A 24299-nucleotide genomic window follows, 5' to 3' on the forward strand; every position below is an offset into this window, starting at 1 on the left:
GTACTTGTACTCATAATGAATAGTGTACGTTTAATCATTGTAGACGCTACAGTAACTGTAAATAGAATAATTTGTGTTTGTCTGGTAATCTTCCGGCAAAGATAAACTATCTTAGCATAACAATAACAAATTCGAGCTCCGAACAAAATGCTATCGGAATGATCGTCAGGGAATGACCCGTACGGCTCCTGTAGTTGTGTAAAGTCCTGGAGGTCCCACTACCAGGTACACAAGTCACACGGCACGGGAGAGGCATGTCTATTTGACAAGCGTCGACCTGCAGTTATCTTCCTTCGGGCTGTGTTCGAGCTTGAAGCTCCGCACCGCTATCGTGGGAACCGATACCGCTTCCGCATTGAAAACTGGAACGTGACCTGTTTATGCAAATTTGGAGGTTCCTAAAGTTTGACGCACGACGCGCAAACACCATGGCACGGGGCATGTCCTTTGTCATGTTGGCGTCATGTTGTCGAATTAAGGATTTCTAGTGCAAACATGCGGTCGGTAATAGATAGATATGATGGTCTTTTTACGCGTGTACTGAGTATGTAACTTGTTCAGATACCAGTGGAATAATTTGTAGCAAAAATTGAACCTCCCGAATTTGTAACTTGAACTGGTCTGGTCCAGACCCCAGGTAGATTCGTGCACGGCTCAGTTTGATTGACACATGGGCGGCGAGGCGCGGTTTCTTTGACGGCATGTTTTCAAAGAAGCGGACCGCGCTGATTGTAATAGCATTCTGAATGTTGTTTTTTTTCTTCTCCGCCCTGTGTTTACATGTAATTATTTTTTCATTGTTTGTTCTATTATATTCTATAAACAGTTTCGGAGAAATCGAAATATATCTTGGTGTGGGTGTAAATGATCCACGCGATCTGAGTACTAGTATATGTGGTAATATTGTCGTATGAATCCCGTACTATATTGATATGCTATAATTTTTAGTTATTGTTTTCTTTTTCAGATAAAATTTCCCCGGAAGTTTGGAGACACGCTTTTAACTGTGTGATACTATTCGCCGAATTGGACCATCGCCGAACTATTTTACCAGTTATTTTGTGTGGAATTGTCTTTTTTTCATGGTTTTTGACTTTGAGTTATTTCTTACATACAAGTCGGTACTTTGTCCACCGCAACCCCTGACTGTTTATTATAAACGGAACTATTTCAACATCCATCCAACTAACAGCTATTCACTAACACGTTCATGTTCTTTGAATTATTACTAACATACGTTAAGTAACCTACCGTCTGTCGCAATTATCAAACCAAACTAATCACGACTAAAAGCTAATGTTACTTCTGTAGTAACTTACCAAAAATGAGCAATTAGTTACAACTGAAATGTTGAACCAAGGATGTTATAAACTTGGTCGAGCTAGTACCCGAAGGGTCCAAAGATTTTGGAGCATACCTCTAGCAGCGCCTTGGCTGTTTTCTCACCAGTCGCAAAAATGTCCCGCTCCTGGAACAGTAGCTGCCCAATGATGATCGATGATCCTGGTATAAACTTACCTTCCGTCACCCCTGTATATGCTGTGACGTAGTGTGTACAATGTACATGACATTGTGTTGTTGACAAACAAACCAAGCACAAGTGAAGAGGAAACATCCTTCAACAACCCATAACAGTTGTCAAACATGTTAGAAAGTTTACATAGTAGAAGTTTAATGTCAGTTACGTTAAGTACAAGCGCCAACACAATTTGAACAGATATGCAACGGAACTTTGAAAGGAAAACAACATTTGTGTTTTGTGTCTGTTTCATACCATCATTTTGAAATCAAGAAATGATGATAAATATTTCAGCAATCATTGCTTTCTATCTGTACTTGATGTGATCAAGACGTCTAAAATCGTCGAAACGCCGAATGTATTCCCTGTGGAATGGTTGAGTCGATCCGATGACCATGAACGGCCCACAAGAGCTCCGACGGAAACAGGTAGGTCTTGTTGGTAGCCCAGCTGCACTCTCGACGGCCCAAGAGCTCCGACGGAAACAGGTAGGTCTTGTTGGTCGCCCAGATGCACTCTCGACGGCCCAAGAGCTCCGACGGAAACAGGTAGGTCTTGTTGGTCACCCAGCTGCACTCTCGACGACCAGCAGTGTAATTCCACGGAAGCCGGCAGATGGAACCCTGAATCATAGCTTAGAAAAGTAGCTACTGATGTCTATTCACTCATTATATTGTTGTATTCGTATTAACTTAATTAATCATAAGGCCTGATAGCGTATAGCCTTCATCAACGTAAATAACTTATCCATAAATATATACTCCAGTAACTCCCGCCATTTGTATTCATTTCGCAGTCAAAAATCCTTGATCAGAACTTTTCTAACTTACTTATACTATCGCATAGCCCACGATAGAGACATTTTGCACGTCTGTATTGACTTTGATTATAGACATCCGTCCGAACCGATAAAAGAGGACCGACATGTGTACTGTCAATCACAACCATAGCAACAGCCAGGCTGGGGGGACTGACTCTACTGTCGCAGTGGATGAGATTCGTTGTTTACTTTTCTAAATCAACTAGGCATAGGGTACAATAACATTCCTGTTTTATCGATACTCTTTATTATTACTTATCTTTATTACTTATCGATATGTTACACACACTCTTCGCTATTGATCATGAGTCAGCACGTGTGTACGAAGACCTGCCGGCGCCCTGTGTCAAATTACTGAAGTTTCAGCCGGCGGACACAGGCAAGCGCAAGCCTAAAACCTTGAGATTCGAAAATCCAACTTTGGTCGATCAACTAGTATTCTATTTCTGTCAAAACTGTTTTTAAATGGAACCGATACAAAATTACAATGCTCGTATCGATGCTTGTGAAAATTCGAAAATATCAGGGTGGGCTCTACAGGGGCGTGTTTGACTCTTTCTCGTCGGCGTGCAAGTTTTTACAGGTGATTAAAGGGAGTTGTTCATTACTGCATAAAATGACCGTCTTGGGCGGCAAGTGCAAGACAGAAATCGATCTCGGTAAAATCTGATATTTTTCTGCTATAAAGTATAATATGATCTGTTACCAGCCTACGTTGATCCGTATAAGGGGGGAAAGTTTACATTGGAATCTCCTAATTAGCATGACGATTTTGCGGCGTCAAAATCAAGAACGGATCAATATCCTTGACCATGATGCCATTTTCTCTCAGACAAAACCTTTGGTAAATGCCAATCTAACAAGTCTGGTCGACGTAGAGCAATGAAAGTCCCACCCAGTCTCTGACCGGGATCAGGAGCCCGAAACGCAGTGATAAAAGTGTCCGAGGTCGGCAACGAAATCTACGCTGAAAAAAATCAATTATATTAGTCTTCAACATGTATGACTCAAAATCTGATTATTGCCAATCTCTTATTTGTCTTTCTTTTTTAGAACCGCGAACGTAAACACTATCGTCCCGCCGCACTATGTCAACGCAAGCTGCGAAACCAACTTTTTTTGGGGTCAACAACCTCATGCGCACCGCGTGGAAAAAAAGGAAACTGGCTTCTTCCGATCAATCACTCACTGTATCCATAAAATGTCCTTGCCGTATCCAACGTTACTGTTGTGAAATGGACGCTCTAATCAGTTATTACGGTACGGACACGCAAGCTCATTATAAACCGGTACCGAAATCTCCGTAATGAAGCGTCCACCGGCCCCAAAAAATTGTCGCCGTGAAATGTGACCGATGTACACAAAATACAAATGGCCGCGAGGGATTCCATCGGCGCTCAACAGATCGTCCGTGAGTTCGGAAGCGCCGCTGGCCTGAAGGTCTCACACAACGTTTTCCGCCTTGCGGGTTCCGTGACACAATTTTTGCCCCGCGGGGATACACGCAAAAACCCGCGGGGATACACGCAAAAACCCGCGGGGGTACACGCAAAAACCCGCGGGGGTACACGCAAAAACCCGCGGGGATACACGCAAAAACCCGCGGGGATACACGCAAAAACCCGCGGGGATACACGCAAAAACCCGCGGGGCATTGATGCATAACCCGAAAGCCCCACTGTAGTTACATTTGTATAACATCATAGTTTTTAGAAGTTATGATGCATGTGAATAATTCGTTATTTGTAAAATGTGCATATTTTTTGTGAAACTATAACATTTTCTCTGCAGGCTGAGGCTGTTAAAGATGTACATTATTTTTGATGACCAAAAATGTAATCTCCAAGCAGATGTTGGGGTCTGTAAGATCGTAAGGTTTTCGACTGCCTGGCTTCTCTGATAATCCCTCATCTCAATGTTACAATCTTCAACCCAACATCTGCTTGGAGAATAACCCAAACCCAAAACCCTTACCTGTCAGTCAAAGGAGTCACAATCAGTCTGTTGACTGGTCCGAGGTACTCGTAGTCATACGGCAGTGACCAGTTCAGCTGGTTGACCCGGCAGGGGCCAAACTCGAACCCTTGGCTGACCTCCAACGCACGGCGTGTTGTTTCAGGGTCATCGGTATCATCAACCTAGGAAAAGTAAAATGAACAGTACTTAGATATGAGTAAAACTCTTTACAAAAGCACATTGAAACATAACAAAAGTTTGAAGTATTACATAACCTTCATGTGCAAATGACATAATAAGACACAATTAAGAACTTAATACTGTTACGGTAACTATTGCTGATCATAAATAACATCATAATAACATTATTTTGAAAGTTTCAACTACAGTCAAACCTGTACTAATGACTATCCCTGCATAAGGACCACCTGGTTATTGCGACCACTGTTTGGTGGTTTATTTAACCTTTAGCACTCTAAAGTAGCGGATTGGCACCCAATTCCCTATTGGATACAGAGTTAGGCAGCAGGGAGTAGGTAAATTTTTTTGTTGGAGTATTCTATCCCATTGGGGGGTGTCCCTGTGGTGTAGTGGTCTATTCTTCTGTTATTAGCCACATGTGGTTCAAATTCCTTGGACCAGAAGGCCCGAGTTCAACCCCGGGTAGGACACCTCTGGACCAGAGGCGCATTGAGTTATACCAAAGACTTCATAAAAATGGTACATATTTTTGAAACAGTATGGAAGTTAAACACACTCCACTGCCAGTGGACTAGCCTCCTGCTGCAGTGATTGCATCTCAGTGTGGCCCAGGGCTATGAAACGGGGATGGGCACCGCCCTATACACCTTATGGTGTGGGAGGATTTTAACTTTAATTTTTCCTATTGACCCAAGCATTAAGAATCCTGTCTATAGTGGCCACCTTGTTTTCTGAGACATTTTCTTTTAAGCATCTTGAGTGGTCACAGGTTTGACTTTAAATAAATAACCAACACCCTAAAACAAATCTTTTGGAATACCTGGTAGGACTCTCTCTGTTTCGTAACGTCGGATTTGGCAACATGTTTGATGTCCATGTTGTACTTCATGACTTTCTGCCAATCAAAACAGTTGTCTGTGAGGGTCTTGGCTTCCAACAGCATGCTGACAACATCCCTCTGGTGTACAGCCTGGTTTACAAGGTTAGCTATGGGGAAAAGACAGAAAAAATACGTAAGTTAAAATCACACCATATGGTGTATAGGGCAGTACCCATCTCTGTTTCCTTTTCCCTTGGGTCATAGCAATCACAGATAATAAGAAAGAAGTACATTGTATAACATCTATAAGAACATATGCCAAAAATCAGTTAATCAAACATCAATATCGATACAAAGAACATAATTCCACCAGGGTGCATAATTCTGCCACCCTGAAAAGATGCGTCCAAACAGATCTCCAACACAACGTCCCCCTGTATAATGCACTCCTGTATATCTATACTGTGCATACTTTGGAGGTGCTCTCAAACCCACTGCTTATCAAAGTGGTTGATTTATGTAACCCGGCGGATTAATGCTAATTGGGTTAATACTGCAGCACTAGTATAGAGGGATAGTTCATTCAGTCTGGTAGTGGTGTGTGCTAACCATGTACCATTTCTATAGGCTTTGGTATGACTCTGGTAAATGTAACTGTGACCTACTATAGGAATATAGTCATATTGCTGAATCTTTACTCTGAAATGTCCAAGGACTAACTTAAAGATAAAACTGATTTGGCTTTAACAAGACGTGTGATGTGTGTTTTCTGACACTGTTCCCAGTCAGCAAGTACTAGTCAATTCCTTTCTCTGTTCATTGATTGGTATTATGTCTGGGACATCCGAAAGCAAAAAGACCTTAGTCATTGACAGTTTCCATAACCAGTTTGATGTGTGTTTTCCGAATACTCTCAACCACGCCAGTTAGTATACTAGTCAATTCCCTTTCCTGTTTATTGATTTGTAATTTGTCTTAAAATGCCACAGACAAAAAATCTCAATGAAAGACATTTCCCTTACCAAGTGTGATGTGTTTTTTGGCGGTATTCGTTCCTAGTCAGTAAGTACTAGTCAATTCCCTTTTTCTCTTTATTCATTCGTAATTTGTCTTAAAATGCCCCAAACAAAACCAAAAATCTCAATGAAAGACAGTTTCCATACCCAGTGTGATGTGTGTTTTCCTGATACTCTGGTCCCTGTACAGCTCCCGTAATATCTCAAATCTCTCCTCCAGACTGGAGCTGATCTTCCCCTTCAGGTTCATCAGACTCTGTCTGTCCGAGTTCCGCAGGGCCGTGCTGACGTCACGCGCCCAGAGGACGGCTTCCGCCAGAACGACACACTGGCTGGGGAACTGTCTCACCCAGGTTTGGGTAGCCATGGGATCTGTCGACAGGGAAAAAAGGCAGTTAAACATGTGTCCAAAATGTGGACAAAAGTCCCGCAGGGCTGTGTGATGTCATGTGCCCAGAGTTTTGGATACTAGTAGCCATGAGCACTGCAAACAGAAAGAAAGGAAAGTTCAAACATATTCAAGAGGAAAGTCAAAACATCTTTAATTCATAACAGGGTATTTTTTTTGTAAAAACTTCATAAAAATAGCCTTGGAATCAGCAAACATTGAGGAAGGGATCCGACTATCCATGGTACTGAAATGTGAACCCACCCTAACATCCCTGCTACAGTACATGGTTGTGTCCATGGTACTGAAATGCAATCCCATCCTATCACCCCTGCTCCAGTACATGATTGTGTCCATGGTACTGAAATGTGACCCCACCCTACCACCCCTGCTATGGTACATGGTTGTGTCCATGGTACTGAAATGTGACCCCACCCTACCATCCCTGCTCCAGTACATGGTTGTGTCCATGGTACTGAAATGTGATCCCTCCCTACCACCCCTGCTCCAGTACATGGTTGTGTCCATGGTACTGAAATGTGATCCCACCCTACCACCCCTGCTTCAGTACATGGTTGTGTCCATGGTACTGAAATGTGAACCCACCCTACCACCCCTGCTTCAGCACATGGCTGTGTCCATGGTACTGAAATGTGAACCCACCCTACCACCCCTGCTTCAGTACATGGCTGTGTCCATGGTACTGAAATGTGAACCCACCATACCACCCCTGCTACAGTACATGGTTGCGTCCATGGTACTGAAATGTGATCCCACCCTATCACCCCTGCTTCAGTACATGGCTGTGTCCATGGTACTGAAATGTGATCCCAGCCTACCACCCCTGCTTCAGTACATGGCTGTGTCCATGGTACTGAAATGTGAACCCACCATACCGCCCCTGCTACAGTACATGGTTGCGTCCATGGTACTGAAATGTGATCCCACCCTATCACCCCTGCTACAGTACATGGTTGCGTCCATGGTACTGAAATGTGATCCCAGCCTACCACCCCTGCTACAATACATGGTTGCTTCCATGGTACTGAAAAAGAAATATGATCTTACTTTCCCCCAGTCTGTCCTCCATGCATGCCTGCAATGCTGTTCCCACAGTGTTTCTCATGGTCTGTTCTACTGCTAGTAGCCACTGGGTAGTCTGTGTGTTGGCGTCCACCCTGTACACCAGGTCAACGACCTCGCCTGCCTCCCCCTTGATTGCAGTGGCTTGCAGAACCTCCGCTGTGAAATGCAAAATATGTTGGCAAACAAGAAGTAATTATAGTTTACGTGTACATTTGTACATTATTTTAATGATTGGAAAAAAGGAATTTGAAAGTGATCTTGAACCAGCTTAGCTCAAATGAACTCAAGGAACAGATGAGCTAATCTTCCACTGGTTGTGACAGGAATACAGACGCTATGTACAGTATTTACAGGTTCATTGTACCAGGGAAATTCTCCTAGCTCTTTTTGACAAGCACAATGAACAGTGGACCACGGCTTAACGTCCCGTCCTAAGGACTGCAACCTTTTCCGGTAGCGTGCATGTCGGGCGAGCGACACAGCCAGGATTGAACCCGGGGCTTCTAATTCCAGAGGCAAGATCGCTAAACACTGGACTACGCACGCTACCTATTGGAAATGTTACAAAACATTACACTGACTCTTAGGCAGCATAGCTGATATTGGAGAGTCAACAGTTAGGAACAGAAAGAAATACATATTAGGTAATAACAAAGCACACGTCACTTGTTTGAAAACAATGTAATTAACAATCATTAACATCAGTCTTAGAATTCAATCAAAAAATCATTGAGTCATTTGTATGATGTTCAGATATTCTTGTAGAAAACTATATGCGAGATCTGATATTTTGAATTCATTCATTCATTCATTCATTCATTCATTCATTCATTCATTCATTCACTAGATGATTCCTTTTACAATCTAGTGTTTTATGGTATGACAAGTCAGTATTCTTGAAATTCTAGAAATGAGGATAGTCTAAACTGTAGCAGAAACTTCATGTGATTATCATAATGTTGTTGTTATCATTCTTTGTACAATATGCGCAGTAGTATAATTTGTACAGTATAATTTGATTTAAGTCCCTTACCATGAAGATCAAGATCAAGTGCAGTAGTCGTATGATTGACATCTGCAGGGAGGGCAAAGTTCAACGCCCTGATGCCATGGAAGCACTTCTTGACAAAGGAGGTCATAGTTCGGGGGTCGCGGGACAGGGACAACAGTTCCACAATCTCAGAGTTGCTCAGGAAATGGAGTCTTGGGAACTCATTTCGAGTCGCCTGTGATTAGGAAAGATAGATATAGTCATTCTTTAACCTTTAACACACTGTAGTAGCCGTTTAAAGAGCAAGGCAGCAGGGAGAAGGTTAATGGCATTCCTTTATTGGAGGTAACATTGGTAAGCAAAAGTTATAAAGCAATTATCACTTTTTTATGCATCAGACAAAGGTACTTTTCCTTGGAAAATTTCACAATCTATATCTGAAATATTTTCAGCACCAGGGACAGTGTATCATACAGGACTCAATGAAGAATACCTTGACTCATATAATGCTCATTACCTGAACTTAACTCATATAATTCATATTTCCTCATCTTAGTGACTGTATAATACACTTATATTATGATGATGATAATGATGAAACTTATATAGTTTATACTTATATAAGTTATATGATGTACCGTGAACCTTGAAATATTCAGTTTTATTTTCACATTTTTTTCTGACCCCTCCACCCTAGTTCATGACACAACAAATATGCATCTCTGTATCTGTATCTGTATAGCCAGTATAACCGCCATTCAGCATAACACACCAGCTTTTCTAATAAAATCTCCAATATATTACTACAGAATTGTTTCAACTGCAAACTTAAAATCATCTCCCTTCTAAGTTGAAATTAAGTACCTGAGAAAGTAAATGAATTTACAATTATTATGAATTTACAATGATTAAAATAAACATCCTCACCATGAGTTTGTTGTCCAGTTTCTTGATGATCTTCTCCTGTTCCTCGATGCACCACTTAAGGAGCTGTCTCAGGCTCTCCCCCTGTAGCTCCCTCCAACCCTTCTGACCACGCCTCTTACTCAGGACCGACAACATCTTAGGGTCCTCCACTACATCCTGCATAAAGGCCTAAGAGAGGGATGTCAAACAGAGGTTATTAGGATATATTATTCTGATCTTATTACTGTAAATGCAGAAATGTTCAAGGTGGTTTTATGTTCGTGGTTTTTGCGGCGACTGTTACACCACAAACTTAAAACCCTTTTTGTCCAATACTGTAGCAGGATGTGACTATAGCGCTGACGCAAACTTTACAAAACCGCAAACACTACATTTTCCCCTTAGCGCAAAATAAAAAAAAAGCAACCTTTAATGCATTTACTACCTGTGAGAAGAAGGTTTACCTCAGACAGGGTACTGTCTTTTTGGTCTGTTTGTGTGTGCACACCTATAACTCAAGATTGTTTTGATGGATTGTATGAATTTTGGTTTGTGGATAGTTTTATATCAGAAGTAACATGGCAGTTTTGGGCCCCCTAACAATATCTGTAGGTACTGCAGCATTACAGGCCAACACCCCCTTCCTGAAAGTAGTGTGGTATAGTCCATGAACAGCTGGTCATGACCCCTTATGTGAGGGAGATAGCTGCGATTGAATAAGGGAAGAAGGGAAGGGGAGGATCACTAATATCTGTAATGGCCAAGGCTACGGCATTAAGCAATTCACAAAAATATTTCAAAAATATATTTCACAAAGGTATTAGATCTTCATTTTCTTGTTGGTTTGGCTGTGAAGGACTGAAAGCCTGCCCAGCTAGCCAGAGGATATTACAAGGGACTAGCCCTGCCGACAAGACAATATAGGACATGGAATTGAGTTTTGAACATAAAAAAAACAAGTCAACTAGAATGCATATAGACAACTGTATCAATAGTATATCAACACTATAGTATCCTCGGTAAAATTGTAGTATCTAGAGTTTATTGTCAGAAGAGTCAGAAATTACCCGTGCAATGGCAGCCAGTGCTGAATTGCTGCAGGGTTTACAATCACATAATACACAACAGATTACATATTTGCTCCACACTTGCACTTTGTGGAACTGTCGCAAGGGTCTGGGCGGCTGCCATTTGGTGCCAGCAGGTGACCTTAATACGACCTTCCCCAACCGAATTCAGGTACCCATTCACACCTGGGTGGAGTTAGAAAAGTCACGTAAAGTGCCTTTCCCAAGGGAACAACATCAGGGCATATCAGGGTTTCGAACCCGGGACCTCTCGGTTCTGGGCAAAACACCGTACCGATTACACCACACGATGCCACACAAGTGAGAGTGAGAGGAAAAGTTGATATGTAGAGAATATGGGTCTTCTATACCTTCCCAGAGTTTCCTTTTAAAGGAGCCAACATTAGGAACTTAGTACAAGTGAACTGAAAGAAAAGAAATGCAAGCTGCTTTGTTTCATCAGATGAAACTTACCTTATACTTATTGTCTACTTCAGAAAACATGGCTGCCTCATCCGGCAACTGTAGTACCAGGTCGATGTCAGCAAAGGACTTACTCAGGAACAACCACTGTGGACAAACAAACCCCACAGAGTTAGAATTTCATTATCTCTAAAATCCTCATACCTACATGCATGTGTACTGGCAATAGTATGTAAACATTCATGTTGCATTTTATTCTATTTTCAATTCTAGATTGAAGGTATTAAAAGAAAACTTCTTGTTTATAATAATATTATTTCATTTGTAAAATCGTGTCTAAAGGCTAATTGCAAGGCGATACACATTATGCGACAATGTAAAAATGGTACAAAGGTATATAGATTTATCTTACACACAGATACGAAAACATAAATAATGTACAAAATGCCTAGTTTCAATTATCAACAAGGTGCTTAATTTGTTTCTCATACAGTCAAACCCGTGCTGGCAATCATCTCTGAAAAAGGACCACCTGGCCACTGTGGCCTTTTTCTTTTTGATCTATGAGATAATTGTCTCCATTGACCCGAGCATTAAAAATCTTGTCTATAGTGGCCATCTGTTTTCTGTGACCATTTTCCATAAGTACCTTCAGCAGCACTAGTTAATAAAGACATGTTTGACATTGTACTAATATTTCAAAGGTACATACAGTGTAGTATAGCTAGTGTAGTATCATATTCATAGAATATTACATGGTGTATCCCATATCATCCAAGGTCCAACCTGTGGCATACATCATGTTGTATCCAAAAAACATACTTTTAGTGCAGAATGTAAGAAAGTTTGGTGTCCTCAAATAAAAAATTGAGAACAGCAATTCCAATGTCCAAATCCGGCATTCAAATGTATGAAAGCGGTGCACGCGAAGGGCATTTCAATTATTCTATGGCAGCCAGTGGGATACCCTATAAAACAGATTGTTCAAGACTGCCCGTTTCAAACGTTATCACGGCCCAGGTATGACATAAAATGTTTCATATCATAATCAGGTTCACATTGAACTATAGCATTTTTTCTCTCACCTTAGTTTGGCACTCAGTCCACAGGTGAACGATGTCGTCCACCTGCTGCAGCGTCACCCTCCACACCTCTGCTTGGGAGCGCAGGTCCGCGATGTGTGGGGACGCCAACATGGCCTGCAAGGTCACCTCGCTATCCTAGCAAGTTCAAGTACACAACAAGCCAATCAGAGACCATGGCTCAAAATTGGAGCTGTGCACCTAATTTTTGACTGTGGGTGCACCGGTGCACCTACATGTAGATATTTAATATATGTAGGACTAGGTAGGTAAAAGTACTATAATTGTACACTAGAGTATAGCATATTCTTGAAACTCAAGAGTCAGAAAAATAGAATAAACTACATACATGTGTATGTGTATTATTTTAAAGTTAGGCCACACCATTTTAATTTCTTGGTTAACGGAAAAAAACGGTAGATTGGAAAATGAACAGGAAAACATAATCTCAAAGGAAAGTTTGTACTTTGGTGCACACAATTTCAGGGAGTGAATATGGTCAGGTGCAAGTTTTCACCCCAGCCTTCTGTTTTCATGGTGTTTTTTTTGCTAATTTTTTTTTTTTTAATACATTACCAAGAAATTAAATTGGTGTGGCCTAAGGGTCAGAAAAAATATAAACTTTACATACATGCGTATGTGTATTATTTTGTAGTTAGCCACAAGATTTTAGATTCAAGTTCTGAAGAGGGGAAGTAAGGTCTGTTGTGCGTCCAAATTTCTTTTCTGTGCACCTACATTTTTAGGTTAGGTGCACCCAAAAATGGATTTTGAGCCCCGGTGATCATGTCAGACTTAATCCCCTTACATAAACTGCTTCAAAACCCTTCCAGTCCCATAGACAAAAAAGCAGTCTTTTGGGAAACACAGTAACATATAGACATGGTATGTTTAGTTATACTATTGGCAGAAATAAAAAAACTGGCCTGGCAAAAAACTGAGTACCTCCTCGATGTACCTTCAGTAACTGTTGGTACAATCCTACCTCCTGACCAATCATTGGGCACAACTCATCAATTTTAAAAAACAATTTATCCAATGGGAACACTTTACACAACCAAACAGGAAATTGATCCTGACCAATCAGAGATCATGTCTTACCTCCAGCTGGTACCTCAGCTCATCTGTACCAATCAGAATGTAGGTCTCTTCTGTAACAATCCTGGTTCGACTCTTGGATTTGGCAGCCTGGAGTCTGGCCACCGGACTACCAGTGCGCTTTCTCTTTTCTGTGAAAAGAAATATTCCATGATATTTTCTCCAGATTGTCATATTCACTTTGTAAAAATCATTATGATAGCAAAATAAAGTAGTAACACACAATTTGCTCATGATTTACTGTAATTCTTGTTTTTTTCACTGTAACTTTACATTTGGTATGTTCACGGTTTTCAGGCTCACCTCTGTACTATGAACTTATCATCACTGTGAAATAACCTGTTGTTACTATTTATGATTCCTTCACATAACACTTCTGGAAATTACTTGAAGTTAAAGTTCAGCAAATTTTGCTACCATGAAGATAAAGTGAATTACAGTAAGTATAGAATAGTAGGTGATAAAGGTAAATGAAATTAAATAATGGTATGAACAAAAAGATATCAAAAGTTTTGCTGCAGTACCACAGAAAATCTGTAACAACATTGTACTTCTAGTGATTCAATCTTTTAACATTTCAATCTTTATTCATTTGAATCAACATGTTCCAAAATAGAAGCATTTTTGGGTTGATTCATGGTATGTACATATTTGTTAATATACTATAACCTCTATTAACACTTATCTGCCAGGTTACATAAATCCACCACTTTGAGGGTTTGATAGTGACAGCCAGTGTGTTTGAGAGATCTCTCGTGCAGCACTTACCAAGTATGCACAGTTTAGATATACAGGAGTGCATTATACTGGAGTCCGGCAGACATTGGGTTGGGGATTTGTTTGGACGTATCTTTTCAGGGTGGCGGAATTATACATAATTTTTTTATGTACTCTCAGGTGGATGTTAACCTATTATTAAGCTTCCTTTTTATAAATCAGTACAAAAGGAAGTCGCATAATAGAGAACAAAGAAATCTTAATGGTAAAATTGTAATTTGAAAAGCACACCAACCTCTCCTGACAGGTAGTTCCCGGATGTACTTGGCCAGTTTGAACTCCTTCTCCTCCCACATCCTCCTCAGCTTCCCTAAGGACTGCTCCAGGGAAAACTCGGAGGTAGCAGCTGTGTAAATCTGAACAAAAGAAACCAAAACTTTGTTCTAAAACATTGAATTTTTTTTCTGTCCTACCGCTGCAGTCTTCTTCAGAATTCATTTATCAAGACCAGTTATCTGTTGACTTCAATCCTCATACAATATTTTCATCTTTGCATTGGGAATTGCATGTTCTATTCACAAAATAAGCATACATTGAGTTAAATTTTACTCAAGCACAGCACTGGTATTCAAGATCTGTTAGAAATTTAAAAAGATCTTCACGGTATTCATATATCTCCATACCAACAGTCAACCTACATGTACTATATAACTGTCAAACTGTCAAAATGTGGCAAGGTGGTCTTGTGGTTAGGATTGTTGACTTAGCATCTCAAGGTTCTTGGTGCAAACCCAAAGCAGGGCCTAATTCTTTTACCCTAGGGACAGGCACACTATTTCCTCACTTGATGTTCCACACACAGGTAAAAATGAGTACCTAGCTTTGTTTAGGGACATAGTCCTGGATGGGATGTAAAGCCAGAGGTCCCGTTTATGTGGAAAGTCACACTTTGAAAATTCTACATTTTTATCTAAAAGAGTAGGGTATATTAAACATTTCCTACTGTACAAAACTGGTGTGTTACGCCTAAAGGCAGTTTATCAGTTATGCGGAACAAACAAACAAATGTGAATCTACCTGGTTGATGAGTTGACTGTGTTTTGGCAGGTCCAGGTCTATAAGGTCCCCCACACTCATGGACCAGCCGATCTCATTAGGGTCCTTCCCCATCCCTACATACAGCTGCTTCCAGTGACGGTGCTAGATTAGGAACAGGTGATAGCAGTTTTAAGGTCTAAAGTTAGTACTTGACGATATACATGTCTGTGAAAACACTGAGCTTCAAAATAACAGCAATTAACCAATGGTAGAGAATCGTCAAAATGTTGACCTATGCAACTGTTAAAAAGTTGTAGGAGGAACTAATTGAATGTAAGGGCTAAGACACCCCTTGCAAAAATAATGGCACGGCCCTAATAATGCTCAAAAATTTGATGATGCTGTAGTGTAGCATTGATGCCGACTGCCATGGTAATTTCAGAGTTATTATGGCTTTCTAAGATCATACCATTCAATACACTGTCAACACAGCAAAGCCTTGAATGAATAGAATTATAGAGCTGAATTATATTGGTGCTGAACTGAGGTGGCATCAGTAATAACGGTGCAGGCACCAGTTCTTCCGCGACAGTGGTGCATGGTAGTCCGCGACAAAAAAGGGACAAAAGGGTTTCGAGGGTCTGGATTTGAGTTCACATTTCTCAAAATGTGCTTCGAACTGACATTAAATACTAACATGGCTGAAAAGCATATGAATTGGTGTGTTTTGGGTAGAAATTGCGTTTCGATCCGAGCCTTACTTCCGGATATCCATACGCGTTGAAGGTAAACTGCCCGTTTGACCCCGATTGACCTTTGTTGCGTTCTTTTGGCCGTGTTGCATTACCTCGCGCGTCGGGTTATTGTGAAAATCGCAGTGGTAGGATTTTTTTTATAATGGGCTTGATTATACCTTGGAGTTTTCTCTTTCTGACACTAACAGTCATTTTCGTGTCAAAAAATTTTGTGATGTGTTTAGTTCCACGGGAAAATACCAAATTTTGCGCCTCATTTTTGACGGAAAAATAGTTTTTCCCTCTTATATTTACTAAAATTACAAAGGTTGAAGAAACCGAAACTCGTGTTTTCTTGTAGCTAGAGGGATATCCTTCATTCCCATTCACAGTTGTTTTGGCTCAGAAGTATTTCCTGGAGGAGACGGTCGCAAGACTTGGGGGTGTGCAAACTCGAATTGAGACCCAAAATAAACTAGGGGGTGCCCCCATAAAGATGCCATAACAGTCCAGCATCAATACAGCATCAATCCAGCAATACACACAACTTTTGCAAGGGAAGATAACACTGTGGGAACATGCCCTAACCTTGAGAGCGTCGGAGCCCAGTTTGGCGAGCAGCGGGAGGTTCTGTTTGAAGTCCTGCATCAGGTTGACCCAGTGTGCAAGGACCTTGTCATCCTGCGGAACGTCGTCTGCCATCATCATGGCTGCCGTCTGCCACTCTGTCAGCTTTCCCATCGCCTTCTTCACATTCATCTGAAAGGTGTTTTTGTTCATAGTTACTGTAAATCATAGTTACTGTAAATCATAAAAGTTTCTTTTATGATTTAGTATGTAGGCTGACACTCTCAGGCTAATGGGCTACAATCGCTACAATTGCTCCAAGAAAAGTAGGAAGGAGAATCTAATAATTTTGGGAAAGCGGTTTGTTGTTGCTTTCTGATGTTCTTCTAATACAAACTTAAAAAACTGTGACAACCTTCTTTTCCCTCATACTGTGAACTGAACCAATGCAAAATCTTACAAATTGAATATGTCTTCATTTTATTATTACACTGTAGGTACATTAGATAATAAGTAAAAGATTTTTTTTATTTCAAGTAAAAGATTTGTCAACTGACATAACTTGGATTTTTTTTAGATATACCACTATATCAAATTGTTGCAACTGCTCCAGATTTGCCTAAAAAGAACGTTTTTAAGAATAAAACTGGGGCACATGCAATATTTGATAGCAAAACCTGTATAGGAATACTTTGTTAACATTCTTTTATTCATCAAAGAAAATCATTTTTCTTTTGGAAACTCTTACTCAATGCCAGCAAAGTTTTCAGCACCAGGGATAGTCTATACCAGATCCAATATAGATTAGCATTTAGCTGCTAAATGCTAACATTTTAGCCCCTATTAACAGCTCTAACCACTGTCTTACTGAGGGGATGGGGTAAATGTGATGCAAAAGATATCAATTAGCTTGAGATTTAGTCCAATCCACATCTATAAGAGAAATGTAGATATGTAACGCAATCCCGCTGCTTCACCAGCTGGATCAAATTCCGTGGATCCTAGGGCCCGAGTTCGATCCTAGGGGTTGACTTCAGCTCGGACATGTTGTAAGGGATTGCTTTCGACATTTCGGATGGTGACGTAAAGCCGGCGGCCCCGTGTATGAGGGAGCTTCAGGCATTAACCTCAAGCATCAAACCTCTGCACGTAAAAGAACCCAACACACTTATCGAGAAGAGTTGGGGTGACCCGGTGTGCTTGGCCAAAAACGCGAGCCGTACCAAAGCCACATTGCACTACCACCAGCTACTTGAAAAAGCATTATGCTTCACCTCAAATGAGGATGTCTTGAAACAACAAAAAAAGAGAAATGTAACTAAGTGGGCAAGCATACCTTTCTGAACAGTTGTACTTTCCAGTCCTTGATGTGGTAGGTTGCCACCTCCACGTACTTCCACAGTTCCCGCCGCACGTCCATCTGTCCGACCATGAACCCCAGCGCCGACAGGTCGTAACCGGTTCCTGTGATCATCTCGCGCCACCGGCTTATCTCCTCCATCTTGTGTTGAACGGCTCGGAATTTCTCTGCCAGCTGGGAAAAAACAAGAAGGCAAAGGTCCAATGTTTATTAACTCTTCCCTTTTCTCCATACTATAGCCCATGGGCAACAGTTTGTTTTTTTCTCTCTCTCTCTCTCTATCCAATTTTACGTCTTTTATTCCCCATCATCTGGGGGTTAGACGTGCTTGCACATGGATGGGGGAGCCCCAGAACTCCTCATCAAGGGCAAGTCTTTTTTGTAGCAAGAGTTTTTACGGCTGGATGCCCTTCCTAACGCCAACCCAAACCCTACTGCTGGGCTTAGGACATGGGAAATGTGTGTTAAGTGCCTTTCCTAAGGACACAACGTCTGGGTGCATGTCTGGACATGTCTGGGTACTCCACTTTGGATTGAAGCTGGGTCTCATTGGTTCATAGCCGGATGCTCTGCCACTATGCCACACAGTCTAATTTTCACAAATTTTACACTATTCTTCCTGGAGTCAGCAAGCACTGTAGTCTACAATGCTCTTTCTCATAAGAGTTGAGTGCTAAGCAGAGACCATTTTAAACTAAATTAAAGTCAGGAATAACCTGGTCAGAGTTTGAGTTATAGGTAACATACAGAACTAATTGCAATGGATGTAAACATCATCTACAAATCCCTCTACTGTACTTACATGTCGCATGTCCACCAGGATGGTTGGCGGATGATGGGATGGGTCCAGGAACTTGCCGCTGGTCGCCTCTCGACTGATAGTCAGAGCCTCCTCATGTAGGGTCTAGGAGAGTCATTCATTTAGTAAGTGCATACACCACAAACTGAACATGATAAGATATATACTGTAACCTCCATTAACATTAATCCACCGGGTTACATAAATCCGCCACTTAACAGTGCCATCAGTTTGCGAGATGTTTTCAGCACCCCAAGGTATGCACAGTTAAAGTGCATTATACTGGGGGATGTTGGGTTGGAGTCTTGGACATATCTTTTCAGGATGGAGGAATTATGTACATGTACCTTCAGTTGGTGGAACTATGTTACTAGATGTTATATCATAATAAATCAAAACCTGCACCATACAGAAGTAAAACAATTTTCCAACACTTGTTGGAACTAGAAGACATCATCACAGCATTTCAGTCATTTTGACACCAACAACTAACATGCTGAACATGTCATGAAAAAGAATAGGACTAAAGTTTGTTATAAAAGTATGAAAAACATGCAACAGTAGAAACGACAGACATACTAACATACAGTACACACGCACTTGACCCTAATACATGTACAAGCACCCATATGTACAAACCAAATATGAATCAATAAATGTAGCATGTCAAAGTACCAGATACATACTTAAGATTTTGTACACATGCACTTACCAAATACCACTCACATCAAAACACAACAAAGCAAAAAATACAATGCAAGGCAAATATCCTGAACCACATTGTGCACTACCACCATAATGTCAGGCAGGGAAATAAGATGCACCACTCTACCACCCAGTAAAGTTTCTAGACTCTAGTAGTTACCTTCCTGCTGTATAGAAGACAGATAGAAGAGAGAGGAATGCATGGAGGGTGTGAAAAGTACAATGTACAGTTATTGCATCTACATGTAGTAGCAAGGATGCACATTTACTATTCTAAGTAGCTCCTACAATGTACGTGGCTGCATATATGAACAAATACTCATGTTTAGACTTAAAATGAAGTGTCATACATGGTGCAATCGCAAGGATATACAGTCAAACCTGTACAAGTGGCCACCTCTACATATGAACCAGTTAGTCAATATAAACACTTTTTGGTGGTCCCTTAGATAATTTTTCCCATGATTGACAACTTAGCATTAAGAATCCTGTCTATATTAACCACCTGTCCACATAGACAAGATTTTATCGGCCTCAGGGTGGTCTTCTTGGGCAGTTTTGACTGTACATTTACTATACTAACAAGTGGCCCCTATGTGATGTATGTTACTGCATACAATGTCTATCCTTTAAAAGTAAATAGTGCTATACACTGTGTATTTGCAAAGAAATAACATCTAACGATAAACTTGTATGCAATAGACATCTATGCCTTATGAATGCTGGCGTAGCACATTTGCATAATACCCCCGGCATTCTATTACAGTATGAAAAATATTATCAGTCAGGATGATGTATATTTTCTTGAAACATATTCAATGCACAACAACTCATAAAAAAAAACTTGTGACTGGCAATATGCAATCTTTATGATATTTAAATTGAATTCTGTTGTTTTCAAGTCAACTTCAAATTGTTAGAGTCCACATATTTTGTAAAGGTATGGAAAATATTCATCTAAACATACCTTTGTGAAAACATACTGCATAATAGTAATCTACATTGATATTATAACACCATCAAAGAGCTTATTACATTTTTTTGCTGCCTGGCACTCCACTATATATTATTTCATTGCAATTTCAACAAAGAAACTTTTTTCACCCCAATATATTACATGTAGCAGACAATGTTATACACTATATACAATCAGGCTATTAGCTAGCAGGGTGTCACGGTGTCTTTTGGATGCCCTACACTAAGAAAACAAGGAAATTGGATGCCCTTCTTTTGCAGAGGACACCCAGAAGACAACCTATATCCCTGATAATTACATACACATGCACATGTGTTCCCCCCCACACACTCACTGCAAAATAGACCATTCCACATACAAGACAGTTGAACAGCATGTAAATTGATTGACATGCAATACTACCGTGTAATTGTTAATCCATAGAGCACATTGGGAAGCTCTGGTTCCCATTGCCCCCCCCCCCCATTTTTGTACGCCCTGTCTATAAATCCTAGCAAAAAGCCTGTATATAATGTACAACTGGGACTAGAACCCTGGACCCCTGGGCCGTACCTGGTATGTCTGGTCCAGTTCCTCCAGCATGACGGGAGTCTGCGTGTGGACGAAGTCGTGTGCCTCCTGTAGCTGCACCAGGAAACCCTCCCAGGTGGTTCTCACACGCTCCTCCAACTTCTCCTCGTCTGGGTTCAGCGAGCGGTAGCTCATTCGGATCACCTGTGTGGAAAAATCATTCATACTTCAACATTTGAAATCAATATCAATAGATCACTTGGCTGTGTAAAAAGGGTCTTTTTATTCAGTGACTTACCAACCTGATGAAACTATTCACGGAATATCAGAATACAGTTTTTTACAAAGTTAATACAGTGAATGAAATGTGATTCCTGAATTTTTCATCATGAACTCATCAACAAATCATGTAAAACTGTATGTTTTCTCAGCATACTTCAGAAACATTTGCGCTACGCAGAGGAAAATATGCTAATCCTTTCCTGACAGAACATCCAACACCAACAACAGGGTTATGAATTGTCAGGTACTTCTTCCATTATTGCATGGGGAGGGAGGGAAATATGCTATATTTGCTCGCAAGTAGATATCTGCCTTTCTAGTAAACTGTTAATATTATTGCCATTTTCGATATGGCCATGTAGAGAAGTGAGGTTTAACAACTTTTTCAGTTGTTCAACCTAGGCCAGGAAGTAAGTCTAGAATCTTTAACCTGAAAATCTGTATCCACAAAAAAAAAAAAATAAATAAATAAAAAAATTAACAGTTCTCAGTGGCAAATGTGCTAGATGTTGGCACATCGGCAACCAAATCCACAGTGTGTTTTTTGGCACACAGCTTGACAGATTAGCCGAATAGGCTCGGTGGGCGTCACTCCACCGTCCGGTAAGGTAGTGTAAAGTGCCTTTCCCAAGGGCACAACGTCGGGGCATGGTGAGTATCGATCTTGGGACCTATTGATTCCAAGTTCAACGCTCTAACCGTTACGCCATGCCGACATCACCAATGTCCACAAAAGAGCCTGTACAAGTCAGTGGCATGAAGTGTAGCTTAAAACATCAGAACGAAACGGCTTATGATGTAATCTTACCTCATACATAGACTTGATGTAGGAGACCTTCTCCTGTAACTGATGTGTCCTGTTCCTATACTCCTTCACCTGCCCTGCAAACACTGCAAACTGGTCCACTGTCGTGTTCTGGTCTTTCAGAGTCTGTACATAACAATGGTCATGAGTGGCTTTTAATTGTGAACTGTACATGTACTTTATACAACGAAAGAAATATCTCCTTCAATCATATACAAGATAAATTCCCTAGTTTTTTATGTTCAAATGACATAGAAATCTATATTCCTTAAGTAACTGGAGAAACCATGAGTCATTAAGCTCCATCTATCCGTACATCTACAGCTGTTTTAAGCCCTCCTCTCGCTGGACCCGCGGCACGCTGGCGGCGTTGCTGCGTCCTAAACTGGATTTGTGTTACCCTTGACTTCATAATAGGTCTATCATTCAAAACGTACAAGTATGACCAAAAAGACAACAAAACACACAAAGCTTAAAAAGATTTGTTTTTTGTCGATAAAATTCATTGAGTGCTTTGTCATTTCGATCCGCCGCAGCGACGCCGCCAGCGTGCCGCGGGGGAAGTGAGAGGGGGACCTTAGGAAGCGAGAAGAAATCAAACCTGTACATACTAGAATATCTTTGCGCATACATATTGATAAGATATGATTTATCTTTGATTAAAATTTACTGATAGCTTTAATAACCATTCCCTTAAACTCTCCAGATGTCTACAAGCCTAAAGCAACATAATGAGTTAGCTAAATGATTTACAAAAGAATACATGGACTTTTTAGAATACAAAAGTCACTATGATCATGAGGTTCAAAGACTTTGTAATATACAGAAGCCATCAACAAATCACATACCTTGCTAAGTTTCTTAATCTCCTCCACAAAGTTTGTAGAGAGGTTCTTGGCATCGTCTGCGACCAGCTGGATGAGTTGTTTGAAGATATTGCTGAGTGCAGGGACCAACTCCTGCTGCAGGACGCTACAATCCACCACAAACAGCCCGTCTGACGTCGTCACAGACTTCTCCACGTCTTTGATCCGTTCAATCCAGTTCTTGATTTCATTAAGTTTTTCCTATAAAAGAAAGAAGAGGATTCTAAAATGTTGTTGTATATGGCAATACCATATGAAATCTCTACAATCATGGTAAAGCTAAGTTCCTGCATTGTGTTTTAAGCACAGGCCAAGTTACAAATCACATCTACAAAACAGATTATTGACGATAGATGATTGATAGATAGACAAAGCTTAGTAATTTCATATTAAAGGGGCATATTGTAGAATCTGGTGGGCAAAAACTACAAATAGTAAGAATTTGAAAGATCTACACTAAGATTCACATTAGTAACTTATTTGTTACTTATTTCCAACATATTCCCGTCATTTTGTCACATTTCCAGCACGAATCAACGACGAAAAACGCAAAACGTGTAAAATCTGGTCCATTTACATATTAACTTGCGTCCCGCAAGTTAATATGCAAATAAGCCAGCGTAGAACGCTACGAAAAATCCGAATCGACCGTTATGGTCGGAGTTCGAGCGTCACAGGAAAATCACCACAAGTAAACAAACTTCAGAACGTCGGGCGTTCAATCGCGTGTTCGGTGGTTCGTCGGAATGTTGGACAAGATGGCGGGCAATTCAAGTGGCGGCGGGGATTGTGTATATAATTTTTTCAAGACGTTCGCACGACACTACAAAGTCGCATCCTTACGTGATGAATATTGCTGTACAGTGTAATAAGGTAGATTCAACTAATGATGTAGAAAAATAATCAAAAACAAGGAATTTTGTTTTATGTTCATGTCACAATATGCCCCTTTAAGGTCCCTAACATCATCGTTGATCAAGTCTTTATTTTCCCAGGTAAGTCCATTTTGATTTTATTATATGGATGACATCCTTGCAGCTGTAAAATGAGAAAGTACATGCTGTTAATTGCACACAAAAAATCGGAAAACGGATAGTAATGTCGTAGAAAGTCAATTCCAAAGTCAAAAAAGACATTTTGAAAGAATAGAAATAAAGAATCTATATCTCAGTATTCCATATACTCTGTGTGTTTATTTTTGTTGATCCTTTCTGACCACGTAGATGAAAACAACTTTTTTTATCAAACGCTTTTCTTTTTTTTGCACACTTGCAGCAGTTTTGGGGTTCCCACAGGATATCATCCTTAAGATCAAATCAACATGGCCTAACTCAAAGAACACGCACCTCAATGTCAAAGGCTTCTTGACCGTGGAAAGTCTTGAGGACACCCCTACTCCACTCACGGGCGTACTTGTGCATGGGTTTGATCCACACATGCTCGATACAGAAGCTGTCGATCTCCGCCATCGCTGACTGCATCATGTCCTCATGGAGCTGGACATCCGCACTCACCACCTCACTGTCAAGGACACAGGGATCAAGGTCAGCAAGATGGCTGACATGTT

At 40.7% G+C, this 24299-nt stretch overlaps 1 protein-coding gene across 1 annotated transcript in view; it reads right to left on the bottom strand.

The window, feature by feature from the left end:
* The window catches only part of LOC136447706 (dynein heavy chain domain-containing protein 1-like), a 38165-nt gene that overhangs the window by 10395 nt on the left and 3471 nt on the right, over nucleotides 1–24299 (bottom strand). Inside the window, exons 5-22 of the mRNA XM_066446747.1 lie at nucleotides 24079–24253; nucleotides 22715–22933; nucleotides 21870–21992; nucleotides 20822–20983; nucleotides 18592–18693; nucleotides 17766–17963; nucleotides 16451–16621; nucleotides 15168–15290; nucleotides 14386–14506; nucleotides 13377–13504; nucleotides 12279–12413; nucleotides 11245–11340; nucleotides 9725–9892; nucleotides 8840–9032; nucleotides 7789–7962; nucleotides 6480–6704; nucleotides 5317–5483; nucleotides 4314–4477 (exon numbers count right to left, since the gene is read on the bottom strand). Of these exons, the coding sequence (XP_066302844.1) occupies nucleotides 4314–4477; nucleotides 5317–5483; nucleotides 6480–6704; nucleotides 7789–7962; nucleotides 8840–9032; nucleotides 9725–9892; nucleotides 11245–11340; nucleotides 12279–12413; nucleotides 13377–13504; nucleotides 14386–14506; nucleotides 15168–15290; nucleotides 16451–16621; nucleotides 17766–17963; nucleotides 18592–18693; nucleotides 20822–20983; nucleotides 21870–21992; nucleotides 22715–22933; nucleotides 24079–24253 (2844 nt within the window). The remainder of the gene's footprint in view (nucleotides 1–4313; nucleotides 4478–5316; nucleotides 5484–6479; nucleotides 6705–7788; nucleotides 7963–8839; nucleotides 9033–9724; nucleotides 9893–11244; nucleotides 11341–12278; nucleotides 12414–13376; nucleotides 13505–14385; nucleotides 14507–15167; nucleotides 15291–16450; nucleotides 16622–17765; nucleotides 17964–18591; nucleotides 18694–20821; nucleotides 20984–21869; nucleotides 21993–22714; nucleotides 22934–24078; nucleotides 24254–24299) is intronic.

This window comes from Branchiostoma lanceolatum, chromosome 13 (assembly GCF_035083965.1).
Source record: "Branchiostoma lanceolatum isolate klBraLanc5 chromosome 13, klBraLanc5.hap2, whole genome shotgun sequence".
Classification (NCBI taxonomy): Eukaryota; Metazoa; Chordata; class Leptocardii; order Amphioxiformes; family Branchiostomatidae; genus Branchiostoma; species Branchiostoma lanceolatum.